The 25297-nt window shown below is 40.4% G+C and overlaps 1 protein-coding gene across 1 annotated transcript; it reads right to left on the bottom strand.

The window, feature by feature from the left end:
* Window positions 1–482: 482 nt before the first annotated feature.
* Window positions 483–13917, bottom strand: emp2 (epithelial membrane protein 2). Its single transcript, XM_044051844.1, has 5 exons — window positions 13673–13917; window positions 4241–4378; window positions 4033–4141; window positions 3804–3944; window positions 483–3006 (listed from the first exon to the last, which is right to left on the bottom strand). Exons 2-5 carry the CDS (start codon window positions 4316–4318, stop codon window positions 2837–2839), a joined length of 498 nt encoding a protein of 165 aa, XP_043907779.1. The 5' UTR covers window positions 4319–4378; window positions 13673–13917; the 3' UTR covers window positions 483–2836.
* Window positions 13918–25297: the final 11380 nt, after the last annotated feature.

A 25297-nucleotide genomic window follows, 5' to 3' on the forward strand; every position in this document is an offset into this window, starting at 1 on the left:
TAACCTTCGGCGCATTACCGCCACCAACTGGTATGGAGTACGTCTACATACTGTATATTCTATTAAACCACTACCCAATGTGCCCTAAATGAACAGCATTGTTAATTATCAAATTATTTTTTTAGTTAATACACCAGTATGTAGAAGCTGTTTAACCAAATGCTAAAATAGTATAACTACTATTGTTGTTGTTCATGGATTTCCAAATTAACAAAAAAAGAGTACTTTAATCCTCACATTATCATTGTCAAAATTTAAAATTGCAAACCTTTACATTCAATAACACTGCAGAATATTACTGTAAGAGAATTAATAGGCAAATATGTTGTTTCTTTAGAGGGGCTAATCCACCACTCATCTGCTAACACGTTTTACTTATAGTTTAACTTCTATGAATGAAATCTCCATATGACCTGTGCTCATATTTTTCTTCATTTGGACTGAATTTTTGAGTAAACAATGATACTTGATCCACAGACACGTTTGGCACAAACAAAAACATTTTATTTACTGTAAAATACATTTTTTGAGCTCGACATCTGATCTGTGGATGAAGCTCCTTTTAAAATTCTTGCAGGGGAGATGAGACTTTGCCTGATTTGTGCTTCCTGACAGAAGCTTGCAGCAAATCTGTTCAGTGGCCTGAACTGTTCTCTGTCAGTCCACTAGGTGTCAGTAGCAAACAAACAATTTAGTTTGCCATGACATAAACACAGGTCAAAATACATGGCACAACGTCGCTTAATTTGCCTAAAAGAGTAAAAGCAACAAGCATGAATTCTCTTTCACTCTCAAATCTGTGACCAACGGGAGACAATGGCACAAAATGGGTCATTAATACTTCAATATGCAACAGAAATATTTCAGCTGCAAGTAAAATGTTAAAATTCCTATAAATAGAATTTTGGCTAAAATGTCAGCATGGCACCATGGTTCTCTGAATAGACAGATACTGATTGAGATACAGTCCATCTACATTGACACAAAACACACTACAGGGAAATCATCACAATGTTAAAACAATCCTAAAAACAAGTGTAGCTCTAATAATCGGCTCTTAAGACAGAAGACGGTTGAATGTCTGCAACAGAGTACGCTCTTTATGTTCAAGTTGTTGGTTCATTCATTCATTGTTTAAGATACATTTTGAAATCAAAGCGAAATTTGAAAATAAGCTTTACACAATCGATAATAACATGTATTTTTGAAAGCCTTTGAAACTACAATAACTTACTTTGCGTCTAACCTACGGGTAGACAGAAGCTTGCATGCAAACAGGATGCTTATCATTCAGTTTAACACTTTCAAAGATGACAACTGCACAAAATGCTACATGAACAAAAATCATAATCTTGGCCTCCGATAGTCTCTTTTGATCATTTTCAAGTATCACCTGGAGATAATAGAGCTAAGTCTTCACTTCCATTTCTCTTCCCTGAATATTCACTTCTGACGAATGTTAACCGGCCTCTGTGGTCCAGAGTTTGTCCAACATGAGCATATTGTCTGTCACGAAACAGCCAGGTGCAGCACCACTGTGCGTATGTGACTTCCACAACCAGCAACAAGGAAAAGGAAAAGAAAACCAATTTGTGCGGTCGGTGCTAAACTGGGATCAAACCTCTCTTTACTGCTGGAGATGTTTGGACCGAATAAACAGTAGCGTGACCAGAGAGGGAAGACTAATCTACTTCATACACCCTCTGTTACATGGTAAAGTAAAGAACAGTGGTTTCAAACAATAGATAGCGTTCGTCTTTTTGTTTTTTCTCTCAGTGAACGACAAAAAACAAAACAAAAGAAACACTAATGACAAAGAGATGCTTATTCTTATTTCAAGTTTGCATGTTTCTGTTTTGTCATTTCTTATTTTTTTAAATCCCAAATATCACAGCACATCATTGGTTCCTTTTACATCAATAAAATACAAGTCAGAAACATAAGATTACAAACAAAAGGGTTAAAGTCCTACATATTATACCTCAAACTAGAGCTTCACTACACTTCCTATATGCTATGGTTAACACGAGCTCCTCTCTATTGCTTTACCACACACACACGCACACGCGCACGCGCCGCGACTGTAGCGCAGTCGTAGAAATATGGTTTTTGAGAAGTGCCTGAAATATACATACACAGCAAATACACTATGTACAATGTAATATCTAATGATTATAGCTTCACTAAAAAAAAGAGTAAGAATCCATTGGGAAGTCCAGGGGCTTGTGTCCCAGTGAGGAAAACCTCCCCACTTTTCTTCTTCAGATGAGATATTTTAAAGTTTATATGAACGGTGTGTGGACAGAGAGACATGAGCAGTGGACAAATGGACATGTTGGAACAGAAGTAATGGCTGAGTGTGTGTGTGTGTGTGTGTAGTCTCAGCTGGACTGATAAAGTCTCATGTCGTATTTGATATTTGTGCAGAGCAGTGAGTGCATTTGCGTGGAGTAGATTTGAATTGACCTTTAAGCAAATACGCCTGTCAGGTATACTCTTGTGTGATGAATCACGACTGTGTTTCCTGTCGTCGGGTGCTTAGATGTCATGTTACCGGCTGTCGCACACGCTAACACATCTTTACTACATTCAGTGAGACCAACACAGCACCAGAGGGAAGAAGGGTATGAGACTGTTTGAAGGTCTGAGTGTGGTGAGACTGTATGGATTTATGGTATGTTTATTTTTATTTTTGCAATTGTATTATAAAATCTAAGGGTTAGACAGAGAGAGCACGCGCAGCCATGTTTGTGGAGGAAAAGTTTACATCTTGTGGAGTAAAAGTGTTCCTATTACATACATAGGAACGGTGCTTGTGAGACTTTTACATCCCATCTTATTTGCGCTTCCTGAGCACCAGGTACATTAGGCCGCTGGCAAGAGTCATGGGGAAGCTTATCCAGGCCAGGATGTAAGAGGAGCCGTAGGAGCCTTCCTGAAGACTCGGCACGTGGAAGGACTTGTTCTCAGCCGTGTAGATGGACGCACCGATCATCACACATAGAGCTGGGAGAAGGAGAGAGGTGGAGAGAAAGGAGGAGAGAAATGACACTCTGTAGTTGATGACTTAATATTTAAACTCTAGTTTTGATTCAGTGACTTGCAGCCAGTTGGGCCGTTTAAGAGAGGACTAGTTGGTTTCTTGTCTTGGGACATATGAGAAGATCAGTACCATTTTGTACCAAAGGTAACAAATTCAATAAATCACTCAATCTAAAATTTAACAGTGCATTCTATATTCAATGTTGGAAAATGTCTTCAGCACTTGGCGATACTGGTGGACCAGTTTATTGTATAAAGAAGAGATTGGAAACAAGTTTTTCTTTGCCTAACATTGCCTAACCAACATTAGCTTTATGACATTAGTTTTCTTGGAGTCTGTTAATCTGGGCAAAATCTCATAGCCTTTCGTTTGAAATGTGTTCCTACAAAAACCTCTGCTTAAGGGCCAGGGCACACTCGACAAGAATCGGCATACAACACCCTACACCTTCATGTGTGAACAAAGGAGTGAGGCTGAGTGGTAAAGAGCAAAAGGCCAAACGATATTGAGCCAAAGTAAGAAAACACTGAAACTGAGTAATCTTAAATTACAGTGACAGACTTTACCACATTATGGGACTGTAACTGGTTTTAAATTACAGAATAATCCTTTTCAATGAGACCAAGCCACATGTGCATAGGCTCTTTGGTCAGATCTTGGCATTTAAAACTTTACATAGATGTTCAGCTTGCAACAGTTTGGACAATGCCGGGATTATTCGCGGGTCAGCTTGAAAGAAGGCAAAAGCTGTGTCACTTACAGGCCAAGAGCTGTATAATAGCGGTGAAAATGAATCTCTCTCCTTGCTTGATCTTGAAGAGCTGAAGTATGAAGACAAAGAGGCTGACCACACATAAAATGGTGGCCAGGATCATAGTGGCCTGGACTGCCTGCAGGTAGGCTGAGGGGCAGAGGATGAGAGGTGTTAGCACAGAGAAACACGAACTTAAACACACACAAAGGCTTCTCAGAGCTGTGGACAGTCTTACCTGCATCTTTCGTATGGCTGCCGGCCACAGGGAAGCAGGTGGAGTTACAGGAGTACCACAGGTCACTGTAGATCACCTCCATCCCAGGTGGCGACACCACCCACCACACCTTCAGAGAGGGAGGTGCATGAGACGTTGTTAAGAATAATGAAAGCGTCCGGTGCTGCCGCGTTCACGGTGTAAGTTCACTGCGGGCTCATGTACTCACATTGTGAATGGTTGCAACGAAGAGCAGAACAGTTGCAGCCAGGTGGAAGAGGATGATGAAGGCTAGGATGATCAACATGGCTGCCCGTCTGTCTGGTGCACTCGGTCAAGGTCCAAGGTCTCTCACGAGGAGATAAGTCTGTTGGATAAAACACACCAACACATTACATTAACTTACTTACTTTTCATATTTATAAATATGACAATTGTGCTTCACTTTAAAGGTCTGATGATGAAGAGGATTTATTGGCAGAAATTGAATATATAACCCATAATTACGTTTGTATAACTGCATGTGTGAGCAGACATGAAAGCTTTCTTTGCATACAAAGAAGTGCAACACGCTTTCTGTTCTGTAAATGGCCACTGTAGCCTGACATGTCACTCATTTTTACACACTAGACCTTTTCAAGTAAACACTTTCAGTATTTAGGGTCACACGGTGCTGTAGTGGTTAGCACTCTCGCCTTGCAGCGAGAAGACCCGGGTTCTAGCACACACTCCCTGTGTGTGCTTGGGTTCTCTCCGGGTTCTCCGGCTTCCTCCCACAGTCCAAAAACATGCAACGTGGGGATTAGGTGAATTGGACACTCTAAATTGACCATAGGAGTGAGTGTGAGAGTGAATGTTTGTTTGTCTCTATCTGTGTGTGGCTCTGCGATGGACTGGCGAACTGTCCAGGGTGTACCCCGCCTATCGCCCGATGTAGCTGAGATTGGCACAGCAACCCCCCGCGACCCTCTGGTGGAGGATAAAGCGGTAGATGATGACTGACTGACTTTCAGTATTTAAAAAGTTCTGTTATTGAACAAACTTCTTTGTTTGTTCTTTTATTTCTTTAAGTTCTCCTCTATTTTATAATCGTCACATTATATTAACATGAACTTAACATCAGCCTCTGTAGTCTGTACATGTTTGTTGATTTTCATAACTGTGTTCTAATAACGTTTACATCTGAAACCAAAACCAAAATACAACATGAACAAGTCACAGAAATGTTCATTCTTCCCACAGAGTCTACAAATGATAGAAAATGCTATTTAAATAAGACACAGATTTTCTGCTGTGTGTGTGTGTGTGTGTGTGTGTGTGTGTGTGTGTGTGCACAGTTACGGCATGTGGGAATGCAGTGTTTACTCTGCGGTGATTAACTGCCTTAATCCTGACTATGACTTATTGACAGTACCAACGGGGTCAACTGTTTACGCCTTCACAGCGGCAGCCCGTGCTCCGCTCTCTTCAGTACGAACACATACACAACGTGACCCAGTGATACCAAGAAAAATCTGGCACATCAAGAAGATATTAAAAAAAGATATGCCTTTCACAACCAGATGCTTCATCCCGGACACACTTGCGCATTACGTTTGCGTGCGGTAAAAGAAACGTGTTTTCACATCTCGACGTCCCGCAGTAGACGTTTCAAACACCAGCTTATCCTTGGCATTTGTAGCGTTATGACACAAAATAACTCTCGGCAAGAAAACAAACTCCACTAAAACTGTGTGTCCAGAGGTATGTGGCTTTAGAACAGCATGTTGGCAGTCATAACACTCATAACTCCTCACGAAGAGATAAACATCTGTTGAAACCTGGTTTTGTTGGTTTCTGAAAAACCTCCTTTTGCTGCAGTTCTTTTGTTGTTGTTTTGTGCCGACTCTTTTTCACACGCGCTCATCTGCCATCTCATTAAAACTGACAGTTATATTACCCCGTGAAGTGTCTCTAATGGCAAATTTAATTAAATACCTCGTCCATTAACTTACCCAAGAACCCATGTGGTTGTTGTTTAAGAGTTTAGTTCAGCATGTAAAAACCCCGCGAGGATGATTCTGCTACAAATTGTCACACAAGACACATTTCTGAGCGTCATTTCTTGCCAACAAAACACTTTTACCACAGTTTTTCTTTCATTCTGTTACCACTGAACTTTTTACAGTGTACACATTAAATCCAGCCTCACTGTCTCGTGGGGTTAATCCACAACATAAACTTGCATGCGTGTGGCCACACATGAGTTTGCTATCTGGATCCAGATAAAATACCACCTACGCTTCAGAATCCGAGCAGGCAGAAACATAAACATGTTTAAAAGCACATGTGAGTGCGGAAACACACACACACACACACACATATGCAGTACATGCACTGAGCCAGACAGCACAGGGATTAACCCCCTTTGCCAAAATGGAGTCACAGTGAAAACAGCCTCTCCCAGCCGACAGGAAGCAGGCCACCGTTTTTGTGTGTGAGCATGTGGCTGTGGCGTGCGGGTGTGCCAGAGGATAATCCCTCCCTGTCTGAGTTTGAGGAAGGGGTAACGGCATGTAAAGTGAGCTGTGCACTTTGATTCATTACATGGCTGTTTTTTTGTTTGTTTTTTTTAATAGTAAAAAAAAAAAAAAGATTCACAAACCAAATGTTCATCCTCATCATCATCATCGTAATGCTTCAGGGAATGAAAGTGAAGTAGATAATAACATACTGAACACTGAAAGACGCGATGTGAACGTGGACACGTGTAAGCCTGCATTTAAATACATGTTGCATAAGTAAACTGTGCTGTGTGCAGCAATGTCAACCTATAGATAGACATATAGTCACTTCTCACACACGACCATGTAAAATCCACTATGAGTTTTTCCATAAAGATCTGCATGAAATAGCCATCATCATTAACCCACAAAGCTTGGGTGGCTTGTATACTGTAAGCAGTAAATCGTAATCGCTAGATCTAAAGTGGCCAATCGTTTTGCACCTTTTACCTCGAAGAGTAAAGCACCAAACACAAAGCATCTCTGTGGTATATAAATCTAATCTGACCTGTGGGGACATTCTTTGAAGCAGCAAATTATCTCCTTCACCCACACACACACACACACACACACACACAGCTGGCTCTGATTCTGAATGTAGCTGCCTTCTTTCCTCCAGTGAAGAGTGCAGGAAAGGGTGGAGGAGTCAAGGGGGGAGTAGACAGAGGGAGAGGGAGGGAACCTCATTGGTGAGAAATGGAGGGAAGAGAGAGCGCGAGAGAAAAACAAAAACACGAGCGAGTGTAAGCGTACAAACAAACTTGTATGTACACATACGACACATGCAAAACCTCGACTATATATACATATATATGTATATGTGTGTGTGTGTGTGTGACGTTTCTCATAAAAGAAAATGAAAGAGTGAAGCACTTTAATTAAAACTGCTGTAGACCCGGATATACATTTTTACTGTTTGTCTAAATTGTATGTATGTACATTCTCTTTTTTAATGTGTTTTCATGTTATAAAAGGAATACTTTGAGGTTAATGAGCGTCATATAATGTATATAATATATCATTTACTTTGTGTAAATTCACATGTCTCAGTGTGAGGACATGTGTTGACAGCATGTCTCCATGTCTCCCCCCCATTCAACAAACAGACTAACAGAGACACACATTAACCTAAATGCAGATTCCTCGGGGATCCTTGGGAACGGCGTTGCCTCGCAGAGGTTTTCACTCAGCACCATTAGTAAAGTGTGAAAACACTGATCCTCACCTCTGACACACAGCAGCAGCTGCACACACACACACACACACACACACACACGCACACACACTGTGTGCATTAGCCCTGCTGCTCTGGTATTCATAACATTGATATTTCACAGATCTTCATGCCTAATATATCATAATTGACATATTATGATATACCAGCTGTGGTGCATCAATCAGGTTCATATCTGGATTTGTGTTCATGGAAACAGAGGATTTTTATTTACCAGCAAAGGAAAAAGATACCAAAATTTAAAAATAGTTTTGTTGCTGCACTCAAAAACAGTCTCTACTGCTGATTTGTTCATACTGTTATTAATATATGTGTTTTTTCTTGTTTTGATCTTGTTTTCCTTCTTGTGTGTGCACTTGGGTACTTTGACTTATTTCACCAACCTGCATTGGCAGTACAGATGTTAACATCAGCCACTGACTATAGTCTGGCATATTTACGTGTAAATGTTCACCTGCTGTGCAATACTTTCATTAATTCATAGGTTTTTTGTAATATAATCCAACATTACAGCATGCATAACTTCACTACTATAACTTGATTTGCAGTTTGTATGTTTGACTTTTAGAGAGGGAAAAAAAACAACCCTAAATCTAAGATAAGAACAAATACAATGAGTGTAGATTGTGTCAGATTGTAGCCTCTTCCTCCTCCTCCTCCTCCTCCTCCTCTGACACTCAGGCTGACAGACAGACACAAATGCTGCCATACCTCTTCTCCACTCAGCCTTATAATAGGAGACTGGGGGACTCGGTGCAAGAGTGCAGCGCTGTGCTGACTGACGGATTCCCTTGCCTGGTGGAAAATGCTGACTTATAACATCCTTTTTTATACTCTTTTCATGAAATACAAAGCCACAGACTTAACTGGGCCTCTGACTCTCACGTCCCCCATCTCTCCCACTCTCTCTTTTTCCTGTGTCTCTGTCTCTCTTTCTCTCTCTCTCTAACTCTTTGTCTTTTGGCTGTGGATTTGTTGGTTTTTGGCAGTTAATATTTTTGATATGATGGCATTTCGTGTGGAAAAGCGCCATCAACACAGCAAATACAGAACTAAAGCTTGACTTACAATCAATCCTAAACGACCCACATAGTTTAGTCTGATCGAGGATGAACTGTTGTTGATTCTGAGATGACGTATGAATGTGTAGTAAAACTACGTCTTATTTTTAGAGAAAACACAAAAGGTGCATCCTAAATCAAACTTTGATGCACTCATACTCATTGTATACACACACACACACACACACACACACACTGTTGCATCTATCATTCAGTGAAATTGTTAATAGAGAGGAGAAGGCTGCAAATACACTCTGAAACAAAGACAATGTTGTTGGACATAAAGAATGAATCCCTGGTGTGTGTCAGGTTAGACCACCTTACGTCGAGGACGAGACTCATTACAACACACTCGACTGATTCACAGCTGTTGCTCCCAAGAATGCATCTCCAGTGCCACATTTTTTGGCTTATGACTTAATTCTAACTTTATTATAGCTCGATTTGAGTGTTAAGACAATACTATTAAGCTTGTACCGAGTGTCAGGAATCTTTACAAACCTATAATATGTGCTGCAACATCGACATTTTTGACATCACTGAGGAGTCGTGAGTGAGGAGTCTTATTGCCGTCAACGGAAGCCCCCGATCTAAGCATTTTCCATATGAGGTTAGAAATCAAATATTGTGGTTCTTTTGGAGTTTTGACCTAGAGAGACTTCGGGAGGACGCACAGCAGACGTTTTTCTGTAGCAGTAAAAGTTTGACATGAAATACGTTGCCATAAAGTCGATAAAATTGTGCTATATCATTATTGCAAATGGTGCAGAAGCAAGCTTCCATTGTGCCTGCTGGCTTTAGGCCGTGATAACATCTGATGTTATTGTGACACACATCACATCAAGCTGTGTGGATCTGTCACTTCACTCTTTGCACAGAGCACTGGGTGGACGCATAATCAATAAAGTCCACATGCTGAGTTCAAAACAACTGAACTGAAGAAATATTTGGTTGAACTGAGTTTGAACAACAATAGGAGCCCACAGTGAGTCATATGCCTCCAGGTGTTATAGCACGGAGCCGGTGTGAGCAGCGACATCTGATAAGAAAACCCGCTGTTGAGCTGACCGGGGAGCTCAGTAAAGTGGGTTGGAGAATTTTTACCGTTTAATTATTGTTTTGGTTCATTGTCAGTGGCAGATTTTCAGAGAGCCTCTTTAATATTTCATGACTTAAGTGGGACTGTGCTGGGAAAATGTGTGACTGCTCGTACGGACGGTGCAGTAGTGATTCGAGTTCAGTTGACAAACCGAAGGTTATGGCCAGACACTGTGAGCTGCAGTGGTCCTTGTATCATAAATACTTCCATTTGTATCATAATGAAAGTCAGGGTTAACGACAGAGGACAGTTTTCAGTTTTCCATTCAACTTATGCAGACTTTTGGTCAAACCCTGAACTCACTGCACACTCTATACTGTCCACTTGGACTGCAGTATAGAATGTTTGCTTTGTGTACCTTTGACTGTCTGTCAATCTATCTGAGTGAGAAACTCTGCTTATTGACAGGCTCTGTGATTAGAGTGAGTGCATCACACTGAGCTATTCTGAGCTGTGTGAGATAAGAATGTGATGAAGCCTCGTGCAAATATTACAATCAAACTTTTTCTGAAGTAATGACAGAGTCATGTTCTGTAAACAAAAAATGTGTTTGAGCTTTCTCTCAATGATTTGAATAAGGATGGATGTTAGTTTACAGGGAACTACAGCTTTTTACAATCAATAATACTTTTTCTGAACACTTGGAAAACAATCTTTGCCACTTAAGTATTTTATTTTATATTTATATGGGCTCTAATCGAACAGGCTGCCCAGTTTAAAACACTTATTCTTCTCTCTTTTGCCTACATACCTGTCCTGAACCACAGTAACCATTTTAGGGACACACTGGGAACACACTGCACCTCTAAACTAGGCTCCTTCCTTCCTGCACTCGAGTCACATTTTTTCACAAAGGAAATTCTCTGCCTCTGGGAAACACTCGTGTCAGTAAAATGGTCGGTTAAAGTGAGGATGGAAACATCTTTCCACGTAACGTGATCTTTAAATTCCAGGAATGCCTATGACTTTGACACAACGCCACTGCTTCCCAGCCAAGCATCACATGTGTTATAACGGGTAAATATCCCGTGTTATAATAAAGTTAGCACCACACAGGCTGGGTTAGCAGCTGTTTTAAGGTGACGACAGACAGACAGTTGCAACTTGTACATTTATGATGTCTCACACATTCCTAATGTGACAGCGCAGAGTAACGACTCCCACACGGTCACCTGATTGGGAAGTTTTTAAAAAAAAAAGAAGAAGAATCTCCTTCTTCAGCAATTTATCATCCTCCACCACAGAACTCCTCCTTCTCTTTGTCCCACCCTCTGCTGCCACTCTCTAACAGACTTCATCTGCCCGTACCTTCGCCCCCCCCTCCTCCCCCCGTGTCTAATCCTGCTCCTCTCCTCTATCACACACCTCCCTCCTCCTGCTGCATTCTCTGCGAATACTTTCACATTAGCGCCGTCAGACTTCATCAAAGCAGTGACAGCAAGAAGACAAAAGAAAAACTAAAGATACTTTTTTCTGTCATGGCTACAACAGTATTTGAGCATCTGCTAGAGATTTAAAATTGCATTCATCCATTCATTCACTGAGGTGTATGTGTAGCTGCCTAACTATCAGCTCACATATATGCATGGTGCACTTTAAACTAATGTCATTAATGTCACCACTTTGTGGTTACATGAAAAAGATGTTATTTACATTGTTACAGTCTGTGCATAGTGGAGCATGTGATTTTGGACTGTATCTGATTTTACATCGATTCCCATCGCTTTTTATAATCACGATGATCATATATATATAAGTGTATATAAACACAATTATATACTTATATGTTAGGATAGCCTTTTCACCCCTCTGTATTCATACAATGGTTCGCTCTTGATACACTTTCATTCTAACTGTTGTGACTCTTCTGATCTGCCTTGTTGTCACTCCTCCAGGTGCTGATGGAGATTTCTTAAATGATCGATGTCCGCACGCTGCTTGACTCTGGCCGAGGTTCCTATTTAATGCAGGCTATGTGTTTACATGACAAACAAACTCCAACTGCAAAATAATCGAGGTCATCAGTTGCCTGAGAGTGGGGAGCGATAAATTATCTTTTTTATCACGCATAATCTGTGCCAAGTACACGAGCTGTCCACCTGTCCCCATATAACCTCACCCGACTTCTCCATACTGCCACAAGTACAAGTATCTGACCAGAAAATGACTTTAGTAGAAGTTGAAGTCACTTTTTTTTATAATATTACTTAAGTAAAGTCTTAAAGTATATGACATTTACTGTACTTAAGTATCAAAAGTAATTTTCTGATATAAAATGTACTTTTTAAGTTTTAGAAGTAAAAGTATTAAAAAAAGTGAGTTAGGATTGACCTCAGTGGTAGGGCGAGTTGTCTTTCAAATGGGAGGTTGAGGGTTCAATTCCTGTATGTGTCCTTGAGCAAAGACACTTAACCCCATGTTGCAGCGTGTGAATGGGTGAATGTCAAAAACTGTAGTGTAAAACAGCTCATCTGGACTAGATAAGCTCTATATAAATACAGACCATTACCAACTCTTCTTCTTCTGATTTTATTTGGTAGTAACCAGTAACAAAGATAGTTAGAGGAAATGTAGTGGTGTAAAAGTAAAGTAAAATATAGATACCTGAATTTTGCACTTAAGTACAGTAACTTTACTTACTGATAGGTACAGCTACAGCTAAACATAAACGTACAAGAGTAATCAAACTAATAAATAGAAACCGAATGAATCCTTCACTCTCCTTCAAGTGATGCTCTGTGCTTGAAGGACACAGAAGCTGGAGAGAAAGAGCATTGACAGATGTGTGATTGTTGCTTATTGACACACGCAGGTGTCACAGAGGGCCACAGACGAAGAGTGTGTCAGAGCCCAGACCTCCTGCCAACTGTCACGTCCCCAACACGTTCCAAATCAGACCTGACACGCTTCTCTGCAGCCCTACTGTCAACCACAAGAGGGCGCCCCACAGAAGGAAGTCTGCCATCCGTCAAATCTTAAAACCTACAAGTCAGTCAGCGTCGGTATTTAAAGAGTAAAGTGGAAAGTATACACGTGAGGAGCGCCTGGAGAGTTTAGAACGGACGAAGGAGTGATCGCGTTTAGTTCTTTGAATTCAAATTTAAATTCACCCGGCGACATGTCACTGAGGAAAAGAAGCAACAGCATCACTAAAGTGCAATAATTTAAGTTTGTATAGCAGCGAAAACGAAACTCAAATACAGTGGATGCGGTGTCTCCATATGGACAGACGCAAAGCACAATGAGAAATTTAAGTCACCCACGCAGGAGCACGTTATATGGAACATACAACATAGTTATTATTTCGCACATTGAGCGCACACAGACAAATAAATGTAAGTAACAGAGACACGCACACATTTGGTGACTGACAACGCCCCTTTCATTCCTAACGTCCGGAGAATTCTCCAGCATCAGGCGGCACGTTATAGTTCAAATAAACCAATAATTCTATAAACCACTGCAATAAGAGCTCACAAACATCACTATCAAACAAAATAATTGGATAATCATTTTTTTAAAGAGATACACGTGTGTCTACAGAGCTCGAATTGTTTATAAATGATATACTAAACATATGTGGAAGGGTTTAGTACATAAGCAGAGCTTCACTGGGGGGGGAAAACTCAATAAAAGTCCAAATAAGAGAACTGACTGACTCTGAATGGAGCATGAGTCTGACGAGCAGCAGTTAAAACAAAGTGAAATACTGACGTTTACTCACCGAGTTTGGACGAGAGATGGAAAATGTGTGGAGCTCCAGATGTGACTGAGAGCGTCAGGGACGCAGCAGAGAGCGGAAGTGGAATTAAAAATAATAATAAAATAAATACGGAGGAAAATCTACAAGTAAGCGTTTAACACAACAGCGACGAAGCGGGAGCTGGAGTTCTGTTGCGGCGCTAAAGTTGAAAAAAAAAAACTTTTTTAGAAGCGCACGTTCGCGCGCGGGTGCGACTATCGGGATCGCGCGTGGGAGGGCTGGAGCTGGAGATGTGGGTGTGGTTTGGAATTAAATATGCTTGTGTGTGTGAGAGAGAGAGAGATAGCTTCACAACTTGCACTGAATAGTTTTTAGCTTGAGCGTCTAGTGTGTAAGAATGAGTGACTCCTCCACTCAGTCACTCATTGTCAGGGAACTACAGTGGTGTGCACAGACATTTGGAAGGTCAGGGGGGGAATTAAAAGGGCACCACTGGTGGGGCAGGCACCTCTGGTATGCTTAATGCAGACGTGTCCAAAGTGCGATCTGTGGCCAAAGGCAGTCCAGCTCTGTGGATTGAATTTCTCGTGGACCTCCATATGGACCTCCACACTTTATTGTTTAATTAATTTCTATCACTGCACTGGGCATTTTCTATACACCACTGAATATCATATCCTCTAAGCCAGTGTTTCCCACTGCTCTGCTTCCACACACCTGATTCAAATGTTCAGCTCGTCATCAAGCTCTGCAGAAGCCTGATAACGAGCCGTTCATTTGAATCAGGTGTGTGAAGACCAGGATTGAGAAACACTGCGGGACACTGTCATGTAGGGAGAGTAGGGAAGCTCATAAAGGCATCCTTTTCGATTAGTAGGGCACCCAAAGCAAAAAAAGGGTAACTTTAAGGGTAACTTTTTCCACTAGAAAGTCCTTTAGAAACAATACATTTTTAAAATTTGGCAGTCTCTACAAAGAAAGGAGGACAGGTATGTTTCGTACCTGCTGTAAATGTTAATCGCGATACAAATTAGATGGAGCATGACTCTTGTGGTTGCTGTGTTGTCCGAAGAAAGATTTCCCACTAACAGCATATACGTCTTCTCTTATACTTCAGAATCAAAGACCGGGGAGGAAATTTTGGTCAAGTCCGACTCCAGTCCGACTACGCGTATACATACTGGAGTAATCGGACTATGAATCACATTCTCCAGGTACGTTAGTCTGACTAAGACTACCTCGATTTTAGTCAGACTTACGCGTTTACGTGTTTTACGCAAACAGACTATTAACGTGCATGTGAATGCACGCATGTGACTTGTTGCCACATTTGTGTGGCGTACCACTAGCGGTACACATACCACAGTTTGGGGACCATGGACCTAGAGAGAGGTTTACCAAACTGATGTTTATTTTTAAATTAAATGAATACAGTGTCAGTTATTGAGCTTTTCTTTTGGGTCAAGCAAAACGGTCCATCTACAGCTGTAGAAGAAACATACAGAGAATGTTGTGGATGTTCGATCATCGGTATGTGGTGTTCTCAGAATGTTTTACAACCTCTATTTTGGTAAATCCTTCATTAATTATGTTTTTGCTATTATTTATATTGTCTTTGTTTGTTTTTAAACAAATAAGGGATGTTGATTTTCTAAAAAAAAAAATTCTCTCTTTTTTCTGTGTGTAGGAGTGACACATGAGAAGATTTAAAGGTTTAAAGCTCGGCGGGAAAAGTGCCTATAAAAAACCATTATGGGAGTCGGGGTGGGGGGGGGTTAAAAGTCTGTTTCCTTACATGGCAGACGGACTGAAAAGGAGAGAGGAAAACAAACAACAGCTGGGTCAACCAGAGTAGGAGACAGAAAGGGAAATTAAAAAGGGATGAAAAAGTCAAGAAGAGGAAGACATGAAGAATGAAGCAAATGCTGAATATGGAGTCAGTTGAGGAGCAGTGGAGAAAACGTGGGTGAACAAAAAAGAGAATGAGTTTGGATTCACACATGTTTTCTTTGGCGTAGTCACTTTCCTGTGTTGGTATAACCTTTGACTTCTTGACTTCTGTTTGTATTCTGTCTAATTCTTATTCACCTGGGATTGGTCCGTTTTTATAGCTGCACAGTTACTGAAATCGGACTCCCTTTCTGATTTTCTCTCCATAAATTGTGGCTTTTCACATCACTCGTACTTAATGGGAGCCACATAGTTGCCTTGCATGTCTAGAATGTAAAGCAGAGAATCAAGCCACTCTACGCTCCCTCCTGCTTCCATGTCTCTGCTTTTTCGCAGTAATACTTCGACCCTCTGTCTTCTCACAGTCAAGCTCTACCAGCTGCTGCACTAAATTTTCTTTATGGCAGCTTCGACAGTCATTCCTGCACACAGGAGCATATTTGGTCAGGGATTTCTTGTGCGTCCCAGACTTGACATGCTCTCTGTCTAATCTCTGAGACGTCATGGATATGAGGCGTTCGGTTTAAATCCTGTTTCTGCCCTGTGCAAAATTAGTGTCAGTTAAAACTGCTTCTAGTTTTCATTGCGCATAATTAGATTGAGGTCCCTGACACTAACTTCTATTAATAGTTATGTTAAATATGCTTTCTTTCCAACTGGTTAAACACATAAAAATGCCTTCCTTTCTTTCTTTCTTCCTTAGGACACAGTTTATAATATGGACAAGAATGTCCTAAAACCAGAAATATTTTACAATTCATCCATTTTTGAAATTCAAATACCATATACTATACTCTTTTGAATCGTTTTAAGTGTAAATTATGTAAATGTAAAGGGAGAGAGTTCCAAATGTCTGATCCTCAGTAATTTGTACTAAACTTGAGCTGGGAACTGGAAAGTAAAGGGATGAGGAAGTTTAAAATGAGAGCAGCTATTTGTGGAGAGCTATGAACAAATAGACCAATGTGTACATGGCAATGACTGGGGAAACCTAAATGAAGGAAGTGATGTATAGGATTTGCTGGTTTTGGATAAAGCTATATTCCCAATGCCTAACTATTATTTTAACTCTCCGTCAGTACAACCATGCTCATTTAAAAGATCGGCTATATAAACAGGGGTCTGACAGGAATGGTGCAAAGGTGCGTGCTGTCATTTTATGGAGACATAAAGAACACTTTCATTCCATGTGAGTTACTCGGGTGTGTTTTACTGTTCTCAGTGTCGCTGCATTATTTTGCCAGTGAGAGTGTAAAAAGACCTTTGTTTACATAATACCACGCCCAGCTCTGAAGGCATAATCAGCTCGAGGGCTGAGTCGACAAATAGCTGTCCCATCAGGTCTTGCCATATAACATTTCTGACTGAAATATCACCACTCCACGAACTGTATCCTCGACCGGATCTGACCACGTTTGAATAAGTTTGCTGTGCCAGACAAAGTTCACGCTGTGACTTCAGCACATGAGGTGCTTTGTCACATGTGAGTGGATGGGATTCTTTTGTGAGGTCATATGGAAATGGTTAGTTAGCGCTGGCATGACATGATGAAGAGTGTATTGTCAAGGCACATGCAGCCCATAATTCTTTGCATTATCATGGCAGCTGCAACACTGCACTGTTACACTGAGAACAAGTTTGAATGGTTCTGTCTGAAAAAGCAATAGTAGCACACTCGCAATATTAATAAGACTGGTTATTATGACAGAACAAGTGCATTATTCATAAATGCCCATCTTTTGAAATGTAATGATTTGCTTTACAAATCAATTGAATAATCTAATCTAATAAACAAATCAATTAAAAGACTTTAGCCTAGCCTCCAACTAGCTCCTTTTTTATTCCACCCTGTGTTGTGTTTTATTTGCATTTTCAATTTATTTTAAGGTTAAAACAGGGTTTTAACCTCTTGACTTTAGCCTTCTTCCTTTTCATATTATTTGTATTATTATTATTGCTATGTTTAAAGCTAACTCAATTTTAGACATTTTACAAAATGTATTTTGTAACGTGAAAGACAGAAAAGCAAATATAAAGTGTATGTATATGCACATATGTAAGTACATATTCAGGTATACATCTATTTTATGTATGGATATATTTCTTCTTTAATTGTATTTAAGGAGGATGTGTCAGCACCTTGCTCCTGTCTGTGTTTGTTTACTGCTGTTGTAACTGGATCAAAAGTAATTCTACTTCATAGGCCAACCATGTGGTCCATCAAGTTGATGGACACATTTTTCAGGTTTCCACACTTAAGTTCAAACATTAGATTAAAAAAAATTAAATAAATAGTCTCTCAAAAACCAATTACTTGACAGCCACACACTCCTATAACAGACAGCGGGAAGGAAAAGTCATTAGGATTCTTTACGTAGCCTCGGGACACCGTGCTCGTGTTGCTGTGCATTAACAGCAGGTTACCACGGTCAAAAATTCTCGTTAGACCACAAATCACTCTCAGAATGTTAGCACAGGGTCGATGTTATACAAACGTGAACGTGTGCACATGAACACATATATGCATATAAGTAGCAGAGGCAGGGCACAACATGTAATGCACACATATTTGTGGTTTGCAGTCAGGACAGGAATGGACGGTGTCAGCACGTTAAGCTGATGACACTAACACTGAAGGACTTAATACAATGATTTCTCTTGCTCGCCCTTGTGCGTGCACACATTCAATGTGGTATTGTTTCTATTTCCCATAATCAGTGAGCAATAAATGTCTGTTAATCTGCAAAAGATGGCAGAATTATCTTGACCTGGGGGTGATATTCCAAATTTTTAGGCCCTGGTTTTTTCAGCACCATAAAACCACAGCTGCATGGTGTGTGTTTTATTATGTGTCAGCATGCTGCCATGTTGTTCATTTCAACATTGCATCGCTGCACATAACAAGTGTATCGGCCCACAGCCGGTGCCTGTTTAAACACAAATCAGTCCCATCGTCTTCAGCTCCTCAGGCAAATGACCATCTGCCCCCCCCCCTTCAGTATTGCTCTCACTCAAATACACCTTTTCTACACAAATGTTCACAAAGGAAGTGGGGAACAGGTTTAACCTCTCTGCCAGGTGTCAAGTGTCAGGTGTCCACCACACAGGTATAAACACACAGCAAACATTAGAGAACAACCCCCAAACCCCCACCACACACACTGACACATTACACTGTACATCACTGTCAAAACATATCAGTTTCATTTCATTGTTATGTTTCATAACAATGAATGTTGTATGTTTCACAAAATCATTTCATTGATTTTGATGATTTCCCACTGCTGAGCTGACTGAATCAGAAGTGACTATGACCACAGCAACAATCCATAACAACATCAAACATAGTCAGCAGTGTCTTCATAATCATCTATATCCGAGTTAAGAGAAGAAAAATAGACGTTGTACGTCTTATGTCCACAACAGAGTGCTTATTATGCAAAATGTGTATATCCAGTGTATATGATCAGTGCAAGAAGATTTAAAAACTAATGCAAATTCATGTTCATGAAAAAAGACTGAAAACGGCTATAGACTGTTTATTTTATCTTCAGAGGCGCCTCCAGCATTTCTACTACCTGGATGTACAGATGGGGGGGAGCGGGGGGGAGTGATATCTGCAGGCAGGAAGCAGTCCCCACCTCCCCTGTTCCTGTTTCTCACTGTGTGTGTGTGTGTGTGTGTGTCTTTGTGAGGTCCCAAAAAAAACATACAAACCAATCTCTATTAGGACATTTTGTTGGGATTAGACGAGGGTTAGGGTTGGGATTGGGGTTAGGCACGTTAGGGGTAAGGGGCCACTGTTGGCCCACTACTGTTGACAATCACCAGGAGGCAGATTGAACAGCACATGAGAGAAAAAAAATACTTAGACAGGAGGTTGTAGAGAACAGAGGCATTATTACAGGAGAGGGAAAATGACACAGAAAGAAACAGAGTGTGACCAAGTCCCAAAGATGTGATTATGGGACAATGCTGGCACTCAAAATGTTTTCTCTCCCCTCAGTCTTCCTCCCCTCTGGTGAAATGGGTCAGTGGGTGTGTCAGACTCCAAATTTGCATTGTATTTTTACTGTTAAATCTCTTCCAGTTTTTGTAAGAATGCACAATGAGCACATCCTTTTTGTTGACATCAAAGGCACGTCCACGTGTGAAATAGTGGCTTTATCCATCCATCCATCCATCCACCTTCTACCACTTTATCCTCCACATGAGGATATCCTCCACATAGGGTGCAGCACAGTCATACCAGAGAATGGACGTGCACAGTTAGACGTCAGATGGTGCTCAAACACCTACTCTTTGGCCCCGTGTGACCAGGAAGGAAAGAAAATTAAAAAAAATTTCATGGTCCTAGTGTATGCACTTTTTTTTTTCTATGACCTGCCGCATCAATTCTCAATTAAAAGTGCATAATAATGCTCCAAAAATGGTAATTTTAAACAATGCTAATTGTTTTTACGCAGTCATTTTGTCGAGACTTGTCAAGAAGCTGCATGAGAGTTTGCTCATAAAAATAAATAAATAGGGAAATGGAAGATTGTTTAATTATTAATAATGTGCTGGTTGCACTTTTTTCCACCTAGGTCCCTAACTCTGGTGCTAACTCGTGCACCAGAGTTTCCCCTGTTGTCTTAACATGTATCCACTTTGAAAATCCAGTTTTGGCAGTCAAATAGAAAGAGGAACTAGAGTCCTGAAGGGTATTTATGGTGGATACTGCCTCGGAAACAAGCAGAAAGTTGAAAGGTGTCTTGTTTTACCAGGTAATAGGTCGACTTGGGAGAGTTGTTTTTGCATCAACAGCCTGCAGGAGAAACAGTACTGTAGATCACAAAGAGCAAACACAAAAGAGTAACTCTCTCCTCTCTATATTACACTTGTCTTTCTCCACCCCAATTCAAGGGTGTGTAATGGACGTCTGTGTGTGTGTGGGTGAAGATAAAAGATCTCGCACAAAGTCACACAAACACAGGCTACTTTTCATCGCATTTGCATCCTCGTATTTTCATTCATTTGCCTAAACACGTGGCAACAGGAGGAAAAGTTGCACACTGGAAAAAAAAAATTGACCAGCAAACACACACACCAGGCACACACACTCAGGCAAAAAGGGCAGTGCCGCCCAAATACCACAAGTCAACAAGGAAATTACCCCTGGCACAAGTATTACACTGATAAGAGCGTCGCTAATAAGGAGGCATTGTATGAGGAAACACAGTCATCACGATTTGTAAGCGCGTTCTCTCTCTGCTCATGAAATACAGGTGCACCATTAATTAATTCAAATAATCTTTTTCATATTTGTAACACAACATGTCAAGTTTGTTTGTGATTGTTCTGCAGTGCCAGAAACAAAATCGTCCGAACAGGACAACTGAAGTTCAATCGGTGGAATTGTGCACTGTGAAAACAGAGGGTCACGTGTTGTTCCCGTTGAGTTACAACATAAAAGTGCCATTGATATAGTCAAGGTTGATATACAGTATATCTGATATATAGCCTCTTTTAGTTTGACATATACTGTGTTAGAAATCATTTAATACTGATTTTGGGAAGTGCATAGTCAAGACTTGACATCAACTCACAGTAATACATTAGTGATTCAAACATGATGATATCCCATAACACAGAACACCTATGTCAACACTTCGACAATAAGAAAAACCCCATTAAAAATGTAAAATGAATCAGTGAGTTAGGAATAATGAATAATTCATTTGTTTGTCAACTTACTATATAGGAAATATTGCAATTTAAGTCTCTGTGGCAGGAGAAACAGGCTGGCTATTGTACATCTCGTGACGCGACAGTTTAAAAACCACTGTGTGCACAAATGCAGAGGAAAACATTTTTATCTAACCCTGTGCGACCAGAAATAGGCTGTTAGCTGAGCTAATCTTCCTTCCTTTACATAAACACACTGACGTGCGAGGACACGCACACACACACACACACACACACACGAATGCCTTCCTTTGAACCAAGATATTGTCATCACAACTGTCCAACAACTGTTGGAGTCTGACACACACACACACACACAATTGAGTCAGAGAAAGATAACAATAGTTATTCTGGGGCAACAGTTCTCTCATGGAGTCAGGACAGTCGGGAAGACACTGTCTCATCTGAGGTCACTGTCCAGCCGTATGACCTCTGACTACCTTAGATTGCTGAAAAACGTCACGATCACTGGTCAGTGTCTTAGCTGGCATTCTTTTCAATGGGAACGCAAGAGAAATGAGTCAGCGAGGCACATTTGTGAAGCGACAGCATTTCTGAGGACAGATGATTCGTTTTGCGCGGGAGTCGAGAGGAGACTGTGAAGGGAGGGCAGGTTTCAGAGTTGCAAAATCTGAATGTGAAATGAGGAAATAATCGTGTAAACTGAAAAGGCCACACTCCAAATAACTCACACAAAGAAACTTTAGTGGAGATGTGGTTGCTGGTTCAATTTGTGGGCTGTTAAAATGGACACTGGGGGACCGGAGGCATGGAGACCCATGCAGTTGATGGCTGGGATTCCTGACCAGAATAACTGCAAGAAGCATCTGAAATTCCTTTTCCACTTTGGCTGCACAACTGCCGTCTACACCTGCTGTCTCATGCTGTATATAGTGCACTTTTATGTGAATACCGCGCTTCTTTTAGCATTTTACCGTGATCAAATTAAACCTACATAGTGGAGAGAGTGGAGAGACGTACACTGTTTGCTGTTTGAGTAACTAATATTGATTTGCATGTGCACAAACACACACACACACGCACAGGGGTTGGTTCAGCTTTTCCTCATGACTCTACATTCATATAGAGAGCATTATCCCTAACCTCAACCATAACTGGTTAATGTCTAACCCTAACGTTGACCAAACCGAAATTCAAATCTTAGAGATTTTTTTCAAAATTGAGGTTTTTGCCTCATTGGGACCAGGTTTCAGTGTGTGTGAGTACAGTACACTCACACACACACACACTTAATAATTTCAGAAACAGATGCACTGATATAAGGATTTTGCATGGCACATGTTGATGCTTGTGGGCGTGTGTCACTTTGCATTTTTGTTAGGTGTGGACAGAACAAACACTACAGTTTCTGTAGCACACAAAGAAGCATAAACAAAGGCAAAGAGTCTCTCGTTTGACAACATGTCATGTGGACTGTTTTTCGAGTCCATCCCTGTCAATGAATTTGTTAAATATTATGTATAAATGTTGAAATCCCTGTCACTCACTGTCTCTCTCTCTGAACGCACACATTTTGTGTGATCAGACACCAGACTGTAGGGCAACAAGGTGCGGATAAAAGGGGCGACCTGATGTGACCTTAACAGCTGAGAATGTCATAACAGAAGAAAGGGGAGTTAATGAGGGAAGAGGATGGAGGGACGAGGGGAGTGTTTGACACAGAGGAGTGACGGGAGGAATCAACTTTACACAGGCTTAAAAAGATTTTTTTTAGATAAGTTAAAAATAAGTGCATTTGAGATTCTGTCACTTTGCTTATCAGAATTTAACTTCTCAGATTCATTTAATCTGCTTTTCAAACATGTGCCAAATTAAATGGAATATGATGTGATGAGATTGATATTTTCATGGTAAAAACAACACAGGGTCAAAGAAAGGTTACAGTGTCAAATAACCAGCTCATATCACATAGATCTGTAAGTGTCATGGTTACAACAGAGGAGGAGTGATTGTTGTCATGGCTAAAATAAATAACACATGTTAAATAACACACACACACACACACACACACACTGTTAATGGTCATAGAAAAAGGTGTGTTGAATTGTTCCCGATGTGATGACTGCTTGTTAACTAAGGGACCAAAATCTGACCTCCATTAATCTGATTACACTTGTGGCCAATTTAGAGTGTCCAATTTGCATGTTTTTGGACTGTGGGAAGAAACGGGAGAACCCGAAGAAAACCCACGCAATCGCAGGGAGAACATACAAACTTGATTTACACATTACGGTATGTGTAATGTGTGAATGTTATTTTCACATGAATGTAAATTTAATGTGTGCATTTGCTGTAACTGAATGTGCCATTGACTGTTTATTTTGTTTGTGATTGATGACAAGTGCTTTTATTTTGAAAACTCTGAGTGAGGGGAAGATGCATTTCGTCTTTTGTGACACCTGAAAGGAACATTCCAGCATTCTCTTGTCTGCCAACAAGGTCATTTGTTTTATTTCCATGTTTTGTTTTCAGAGGCATTTTTTCTACATACTGCGCATGCATGTATTCATGTTAGTTTTTATTCATTTCTTTTGTGTTTACTTTTCATGGTAGAATTTGACTTTATTTCATTCAAATTCACCAGTCCACTTGTGTTGTCTGTGCACTGAGGCTCTTTCATCCCTCTCCACCTGTTCCTACTTATGGGAATGTATCACTGTCAGTCCCTATCTCTCTTTTGATGTTTATTTCTGTCCGTCAGACTTTTCTTTTCTCTTCTTTTTTTCCACTCCTAAATCAACACAATGTCCATTTAAATCAGTGAAGTTGTGTTAACTAATATAAAGTAGACTCAATGTATTCCCCTTGCCACCTACAACATTTGTCTTAGTCTTTGTTCACTGTATATATCATTGTCCAGACAATAGGACAATCCAGATTTAAATGTTTGTGAATAAAGTCTGTATATGTCTGATGTGAATAGGTTTGTCAGGCAGTGATGGATGGACTAACACAAAGAAAATATCACATTACACACTCTTGACCGGGCAAACAGTTGGCTGAGGAGACCGCACAAACAGACTCACACTTACGCAGCTTCTTTAATACACGAGTACATACTCAAAAGACTGATGGTGTTTCTAAAGACACATACTGACACAATATTTAGTTTGAGGTCTGTTTTACTCGCATAAAGCACAGGTGCATTCAAACACACACACACAGCAAATGCGTTCTTCTGTTCTCTGATTGCAAAGCTAAACAATGATACTCTTTGGGCCAATCAGCCTTTCCTAATGTGGCAGTGAGCCAGTAGAACAGCGTGTTCTCACATTTTAAATGAGTTTGAATGGAGACAGCCGTGGACTGTAAAGTCCCCACATAACATGATATGCAGCGCGCACACACACAGATACAGGAGACCTGTCTCATGAGTGACAAAAGATTAGAAAAGTGATCCATCGAAGGTGATACATTTTGAAGCATCATGTGTTATTCACTATATGCACAATGTTTTGGGGGATATGTTTTCAGCCTCTGGGTTTCTCACTTCCTTGTATGTTATTTGTATACAAACATGTCAATATCCATGCATGATCGGTCAGAATTATGAAACAAAGGTGTTGAACACTTAACAATATAGTCCCTTCTCTGTCATTGTCTTTTCCTGTGTGTTCAATAGTAACTGTTATTTTTTTCTGACATTACTGAATCAACATTACCCCCTAGTGGGCATAGTCAGTCATTAATCAACCTACTGTCTCCAAAGTAGTTGTAGTTGACGTATGTGTGTGTGTGTGTGTGTGTGTGTGTGTGTGTGTGTTCCTTTCTTTTCTCTACCTCAGGCATTCGATTGGGTTTGATTTGACTGTTCAGCACTTTGGAATATTGTTTAGATTCCGATGTTTAATCATGAACATAACAAAAAAGGAAAATAAAAGTCATTTGGATATGGTTCATAGCGTTTATTGTCTTTAAAAAAAAAAGAAAGAAATATATTGCCAGATT

Source organism: Solea senegalensis, linkage group LG19 (genome assembly GCF_019176455.1).
Source record: "Solea senegalensis isolate Sse05_10M linkage group LG19, IFAPA_SoseM_1, whole genome shotgun sequence".
In the NCBI taxonomy this organism is placed as follows: Eukaryota; Metazoa; Chordata; class Actinopteri; order Pleuronectiformes; family Soleidae; genus Solea; species Solea senegalensis.